The sequence below is a fragment of the Hydra vulgaris genome, chromosome 11 (genome assembly GCF_038396675.1).
Source record: "Hydra vulgaris chromosome 11, alternate assembly HydraT2T_AEP".
Taxonomy (NCBI): domain Eukaryota; kingdom Metazoa; phylum Cnidaria; class Hydrozoa; order Anthoathecata; family Hydridae; genus Hydra; species Hydra vulgaris.
The window spans coordinates 28,536,902-28,545,279 of NC_088930.1; the positions used below are offsets into that span (position 1 = coordinate 28,536,902).

Here is an 8,378-nt window from a genome sequence, read left to right on the forward strand (position 1 = left end):
AATGGTTTAAATCCTAATTAAATAACAGACTTCAATGCGTTACAGTTAAGGAAACATCTTCAATAACCAAAACTATAATTTCGGGAGTCCCACGAGGGTCAATATTGGGGCCTCTGCTTTTCCTTGTATACATCAACGAACTAAACACCTGCATTAATAATGTTTTAACATACTATTTCGCCGATGACACTAACCTGTTAATTGTTGAAGATTCGCTTGAAAAAATGCAGTTAAAAACTAATGAGGCCATATTTTCTGAATAACTTGCCCAGCATTTTTTATCGGTACTTGGTTTAAAAAGCACATATAGATGCACTTACGGATATGTGTTGTATATCTGACTTGCTTTTTATGTTGTCTTTTGTTATATGACTTTTGTAGTAAAAATGTGTGTTGGTGAGTTGTTCTGTGGGCGGTCCAATTGACTTTTGAGATCATTCAATTCCAAGCCCCGATTGACAATGTCTTTGAGTTCTTCTTTTTTTTCTTTCAGCTTTTGTGTTAGCTTGACGTGTTTATCAGCTCTTTTACTTTTTCTCTTTGCATTCAAAATCTTAAAATTTTTTAATGTCAACCTTTCAAGACGTGCATTTAATAAAGAATTTTCTAGCTTCAACTTTCTCTTCTCTTGTCTGAGCTTGTCGATACATATTTTTTTCCTTTTAAGGTCTTGGGTTAAACGTTTTATGCGTACATTATCTGAACTTAGCAAACTTTTTGCCTTCAAGTATTTGATCTGTTTTCCCATTGTTTCTTTTTGCAGTAGGGGAGAGTTGCCTTAATTGGAACACTTTAGGAAAAAATATTTATTAACCAAAGATGGCTTAACTATGAAAACATTTATGAATTAAATAATATAGATATACAACCCTACTATGCTTTTATTAATGATTCGACTCTATTGATCGCACCCTTATTGGATATAAACTCTGATTTTTCAAGGCACCATTTTGTTCCAATAAAGGCAACTGGTCTCCTTGAATGGAACACATATATTCTTTAATTAGAACAGTTCTAATATTTGAATAAATTACAGCTATAAAACTTATGGCTCAAAGGAAAAATTAATTGATTAGCTTTTTAATAAAAGATATTTAAAAGATAATAACAAATAAAAATTACAACAAATATTTAATCCTTTTTTCGCAATTCATAAGTCTTTTTTTCTTGCAGCTTCTGCACTTGGGATGGTAGTAGTGATATGTGGTGTGCTGTGGTGGCGATGGTGATTATATTTGATGTGCTCAATTTCATTTGGTCCATGGTGATTGAGTCAAGTGCTACTTTGCTTTCCTGTGGTTTTTGCAATAGTTTGGCAGTTATTGGATTTAGTGTGAGCTTTTTTTTTGTAGATTTTTTAATTTGTTTGGAAGCTATTTGATTTAGTGTGTGCTTTTGATTTCTTGGTGTAATTTCTAGAGCACGTCTGTATGGGGAGCTTGTAAGATCAGCCGCCTGAGTTGTTCGTGATCTTCTTTTTTTGTTTTTTACTTCAAGTGAAACCACTGGCAAAAGAGACAAAGTTGAAACTGAAACATGACACTTTAATTTTTTTTCACTTGATTTATCTGTAGATAGTTTTGTCATCCCATCTATACTTTCAGATGACTGAAGATTGTTTGAAGGACCAACATCAGTAAACGAAGAGGCTGTAAAATCAGAATCAGTGAATACATTTATGTCCAAAGGCCACAACCCACTAGCCTGAAATCCTTTCATAGCAATTCTCAATGATGCTGCCTGACTATATGCGTCACCAAATAATTCTGCAACTTGCCAAGTTGTTACTGGTTGTGATATATGTGACCGCATCCATTTTCGCATAGCTTCATCATAGTATGTACCAAATGGTCCGAAGAACGCAACGTCTAATGGTTGCAGTCTGTTTGCAGATTGTTTGAAGGATCAACATCAGTAAACGAAGAGGCTGTAAAATCAGAATCAGTGAATACATTTATGTCCAAAGGCCACAACCCACAGCCTGAAATCCTTTCATAGCAATTCTCAATGATGCTGCCTGACTATATGCGTCACCAAATAATTCTGCAACTTGCCAAGTTGTTACTGGTTGTGATATATGTGACCGCATCCATTTTCGCATAGCTTCATCATAGTATGTACCAAATGGTCCAAAGAACGCAACGTCTAATGGTTGCAGTCTGTTTGCAGATTGTTTGAAGGATCAACATCAGTAAACGAAGAGGCTGTAAAATCAGAATCAGTGAATACATTTATGTCCAAAGGCCACAACCCACAGCCTGAAATCCTTTCATAGCAATTCTCAATGATGCTGCCTGACTATATGCGTCACCAAATAATTCTGCAACTTGCCAAGTTGTTACTGGTTGTGATATATGTGACCGCATCCATTTTCGCATAGCTTCATCATAGTATGTACCAAATGGTCCAAAGAACGCAACGTCTAATGGTTGCAGTCTGTGTGTAGTATGGGGAGGTAGTGATACCATACGCACTCCAGCATTTCGTGCTAGATAGATAATGTGTAACATGACCATCAAGTATCAACAAAACTTTTGATTGTTTTAAAGTTTAACAACTTTAATGAAATGATTTAGCCAATCTAAAAAACCTTCATTTGACATCCATCCTTTCTCTTGAGTACTAAATACAGTTCCTGGAGGTGCACCATTTGTTATTTCTGGCTTCATTCTTTTGCGTTTATATATTAACATTGGTGGAACATAAAATCCTGCTGCAGATACACAAACTACAGCTGTTACTGAATTTCCTCGTTCACTACTAGTCATAATTCCAACTCGTTTTTTGCCCCTTGCACAAATAATTTTTATCTGACCATCTTGTACTGTTGATAAACTAGTTTCATCCATATTATAAAGTCTGTCTGGAGTTAACTTTTCTTCCATGTATAACTTTGAAAGTAAATTAAAGAAAGATTGCACTCGCTCTTTATTAAAACCTTGTGCACGTGCAATTGATGTTGATTCAGGCCCACGAAGCGACAGTTGTGGGTGCCTTTGCATAAATGCATAATACCACTTTTTTCCTGCCATTCGTGTTTGTTTGTTAAAATTATGTGTGATGTTGTTAGCTTCCGCAATATCAAATGCTAGACGACGAAGATCATCAATCCTTAATCCAAAGTACATCGATTCTAATAATAAACAGTGATCAGCTAGTTCTGTTTCAATTTCATTAGGTAAGGTCAACCATGTCAACCATGAAATTTCACATTTGCAACAGCAACTTTGTTTTTTTCATTTATATGCCTTGACAAAGTTGCTTTTAGAATACAAAATTCATAAGCGGCTTCATTTAAGCTGATTTCTCCTTGTTTTATTGCTTCAACAGCCTTTTTCAAGTTTTCTACTTTCCATTTTCCATATTTTCGTGGTGTTTGCATCTAAAATAAAAGCAAATTACTATGAAGATACATAAGGAGAGTTTTATAATCTTATTACAGGCTTATTTTTTCATATATTTATTTGTTATTCATATATGATTAAGTTAATTATATACTCATTATATAATCATTATTTTTCATAATTTTTGTTTAGTTAATCATTAACTATATAAATCAAAATCTATATAAACTATATAAAGTTTGCAACTTTATATATTAACTTCTATATACAGTAATAAACTTATGCTGGGTATATATTTATGTTGTCTTACAAGTTTATCCGTTAAATAGAAATGTATAACTTTTGTAAAACTTTTACATTTTATTTTTTACTAAAAGATAAAATGATTTGTTAATTAAAGTATACGATGTTTACAATCAACTTTATATCCTTAGACTATGACTAGACTTTAGACTATGAAAAAAATTTTGTGAAAAATCATTTCATACTTTAAAGCAAGACTAGTAATAGTAATAGTAATATATTTAAATAAGTCCTCGTAGATAAAATGACAAATAATTAAAAACCAAACAAACAAAATTATACAAAAATTTATGGTTTGTGAAATATAAACTTTAAGTAAAAAAAAAAAAGCAATTGTTGTTCATAGCAAGTAAGTTGATATCAAAATTGGGAAAAGGGAAAAAAGATTGCTTTCATTTAATTCAAGTTTACATCTATGACAAATAGTATCTAAAAAGCCAATATTTGTAGCTGCTAAAGCACGAATTAATTAATAAACGTGTAGCTCATCTTCAGTAAAAGATGTACTGTTTGCAGCTGGAGAAAAAAAATACTTGTCAATTCTATTCTTAAATGCGTTAACTGACGGAACCTTTTTGCATGCTGACGGCAAGTTATTCCAATCATTGACAATACGATTTGTAAAAAAATTGTGACGAGCATTATTATATGTGAATTCACGCATTAGGACATTGGAAGATGATCTGCGAATTGGTGGATTATGCCAATTGATACTCTCAAAACCGTTTTCTAGCTTAAACTGTTGGATTAAGTCGCCACGTCTCCTGCGAGTTTCCAAAGTAATAAAATTGTGCCGACGACACCTTTCAGCGTAAGGTAATCCTATTAAATCATGAGGTACTTTTGTTGCTTTGCGCTGAATTTTTTCGATTTCTTTGATGTCACCTTTTAAGTAAGGACACCATACCGGAATAGCGAATTCCAGGTGCGGCCTAACATACGTAGTGTATAACTTACTCCAAACTTCCATATCTCTTGATCTAAATGTCTTTTTTAATAGGCCAAGTATCATACTCGCTTTACGTGTTGCAACCTGTATGTGTTGATTCCATTTTAGATCATTAGATATGAAGATACCCAGGTCCCTCTCAATATCCGTTGCCTCAAGAGTAAGTGATGCATTTCCATCATTCATTACATATTCATGATTACTATTTCCATAACCAAGGTACATAACTTTACATTTTTGAACATTTAACTCCATCAGCCATTCCTTTGACCATTCTGTGACAATGTTTAAATCATTTTGTAGGATCAGGCAATCAGCATCGTGAAACTCAGGTCTTATTTCTTGTAACAGTTTAGTATCGTCAGCATAGATTTTATGAACTGATTTTAACTTATCCGTTAAGTCATTTACATAAATGATAAATAATGTTGACCAAGTACAGACCCTTGAGGTCCGCTTAGAACATCGGTCCAGTCGCTAGAGTGTTCACCTAAAACAGTTCGCTGTTTTCTACTAATCAAAAATGACTCAATCCATTTTAGAACATTGCCATTAATCCCATATGCTTTCAATTTATGAAGTAGTCTACGGTGAGAAACTTTATCAAACGCTTTCGCGAAGTCCAAAAATGCAATATCGACAAAATTTCTTTTACTTAACGCTTTCGTGATGTAGTCGACACTCTCCAATAAGTTAGATGTGCATCCTTTTTTGGACATAAATCCATGTTGATTATGTGAGATGCTGCTCGTTTTTTCAAGATATTTAGTTATCTGTTCCCTGATAATCTTTTCCATTACTTTGCATGGAGCTGATGTGATAGACACTGGTCTGTAATTAGCGGCATCAAGACGACTACCTTTTTTAAACAACGGTGTGACGTGTGACTGTTTCCAAGCTGTAGGTGTTGAGCCTTCGGACAGTGCTTTATTGTAAAGTAAAGTAAGAGAGTAAGTCATTTGAGCTGCGCATTCTTTAAGTACCTTTGGACTAATGTTATCAGCACCAATAGATTTATTCGGGTTCAAACTTTTCAAATAAGCTAGCGTCGCTTCAAAGTTAATAGTTATATCGCCTAAGTCTTCTTGATAATGCCTTCTCTCAAAAATAGGTAACTGACTACTTTTACTATCATCTACAAAAACTGATTTGAAGTGCTCGTTAAGTCTGTTTGCGATATGTATTCCCTCTGTTAACGTTTCACCTTTTGCATTAGATATAGCACTAATAGATACATGAACATTCTGTTGCGCCTTAGCATAAGCGTACACCCTTTTAGGATTACTTTTATCTGATGCTAGTTGTGCTTCAAATACTCGAACACGACGTTTACATGCTTTCTGCACTTGACTTCTTAGTTTCCTATATTCACGAATCAGTGTCGCTGATCGCCAGTTAGTCGCAGATAAGTAATTGCCCAGTTGTTTTTTTTGCTTTATCATAGCCAGTACCTCCTTATTCATCCACGGCGCATTACGGGTGGTATGGACTTTTTTTAACGGAATAAATTGCTTGCTGAGTTTATTATATTTATTGCAGAAAAGTTCATAGCACTCATTAGTGTTTTTATTTTCAAATAATTGCTTCCAGTTAGTTTCCATAATCTTTTTACCGAAATTTATATAGTCACCTTTATTAAAGTCATATTTTTTGTTTGAGAAAGTAGTCTCATTTTTAGAAAGGACGACATAATCCCAACTCAGTATGCGATGACCTTGTGACGAATTACCTAACGGCAGAGAGCTAGATAAGTTGATTACTCTTGTTGATAAGTCTGTAATAATTAAATCCAAAATGTTTTTTGCTTTACCAATAGATGCTTCGAATGTTGAGAAATCAACTAATTGTTCTAGGTTATGATTAGCCAAAGTATCAAGAAAAACACTTGCCGCACTATTTTGACCACTTAGTAATTCGTTCCTGTCATCATCGTGCCATTTGATTTCCGGAAAGTTGAAATCACCTGCTAGTAACATACAACTATACGCTTTTCTATCAACAGCTTGCTTAGCCAATATAATTGTTTTATTTATATCATTTATATTCGATAAAGGTGGTCTATAGACACAACCAATAAGAACAATTTCGTTACCGATTTTAATTTCACACCATATTTGTTCGGAGTTGCTGTTGTTTAAGATCTCTCTTAGATGACGATCAGATACCTCATTCACGCCTAGATCACGCTTGATGTAGATAGCAACACCTCCACCGTGACTAATTCGATTTTTCTTTACTAGTGAGTAGTTATTCAATTGAGAAGCAGATATTTCAGTAAACCATGTCTCAGAAATAAAGATTAAATCATACATGTTTATGTCACAAAGTGCAGATAATTCGTTCATTTTATCCGGATTAAGGGAAGTTGCGTTAGTATAAAAACATTTTAAAAATGTATTTTTAGGGTTAGGTTTAGCAGATTTTATTTTTGTATTTAATGCATTTAAATAAATATTCGCAGGTAAACACTTTGATTCATTGTGTTTTTGCAATTCTGGCTGCATGTGCATCTTTCCATTTGATGAAAGGATGCTTTTTACGACCATTGATTTCAACTTCCTGTGAGACATCAATGCATCGCAATTTATCGCTGCGGATGACAAATCTAAAGGGCTTGTCAAGTTTTCCAAGCTTGTCAAGGTCAGAATTAGCTGCTTTTCTTTCTGAGTTTAATTTATTGAATTCACTTTGTTCTGCTGCTGTGCGGTCAGGACGTATAAATATATCTTTAAAATTGCCCGATGCTAATTGTTTTGCCGATGCTATAACGTCGTTTCTGATAGATACCGAATCAACTTCAATTATAAGAGGAGCAGGTTTACCAGAATTAAAGTTCTTATTTTTTTTGAAACGTTCAACTCTGACTATATTGACTGATTTATTTAAGGATGCCATAACCTTTTTGAATTCCGCGGTGTCATCTTTAGCTATATCGCTTGGTTGAGTTTTTACAGATTCAGGTAGACCAAACACAGCAATTCTCTTCTCTCTATTAGTCACGTCCCTATTATGCTTATTGAGCGCGCTCACTACAGCTACGTTTGCTAATGTACCGGGTTTGTTGACTTGTTCAACTAATTTAGATAACAAAGGCTTTTCACTACTTTTGCTATCTTTCAGGGACTTTATTTCAATATCCTGCAAATCAATTCTATTAGTAAGTTCATCAATTCTGGCAGTAAGTGATTTAATTACATGAAGAGCTTGTTTAAGCTCTTCTTTGGCAATTTTATCAGCGTTTTCCAGAGCGTCTTTAAGCTGTTTTTGTGTTACCATTTTTAGCAATTACCAGTGGAAGCAATTTTAAGGCGTATGTATATATGATTTCTTTTAACTCGATAAATACTCTTTGATATAGTTTATATCCTTTAAGTTTCAATAAACTTTTTTTTGAAAACTTTTTATTTATTTTTATTTTTTTATTTTTTTACGTAATAATATTATTTTTTTCCGTGTTATAACAATTTATTTAAAATAATAAAAAAATTTTTTTTGGAAAAAAAAAAAAAAAATGTAACTAATTTTCCGGAAATATATATAATCACGGATTTATTATATAATATATTAAGTATGTTTTAAAATTGTCAAAGCGCAAAATAGAATAAGATATATAAAGATCTGAAAAACTAATGTTCAAAAAATGAATAAACAAACAGATTAAAAATCAGGTGCAACGCAACTATTGACGGTAAGTTTAAAACTATTAAAAAAGAAAATATTAAAAATAAAAATAACTTGAAAAGATTTTAAAACTTCTCAAAACTCTATAAAAATAAAAGCGA

General features: G+C 33.1%; 1 protein-coding gene across 1 annotated transcript; it reads right to left on the reverse strand.

Moving 5' to 3' along the window:
• Nucleotides 1–5,003: 5,003 nt before the first annotated feature.
• On the reverse strand, nt 5,004–6,941 carry LOC136086961 (uncharacterized). The gene has a single exon (XM_065809462.1). It carries the CDS (start codon nt 6,939–6,941, stop codon nt 5,004–5,006), a length of 1,938 nt encoding a protein of 645 aa, XP_065665534.1.
• Nucleotides 6,942–8,378: the final 1,437 nt, after the last annotated feature.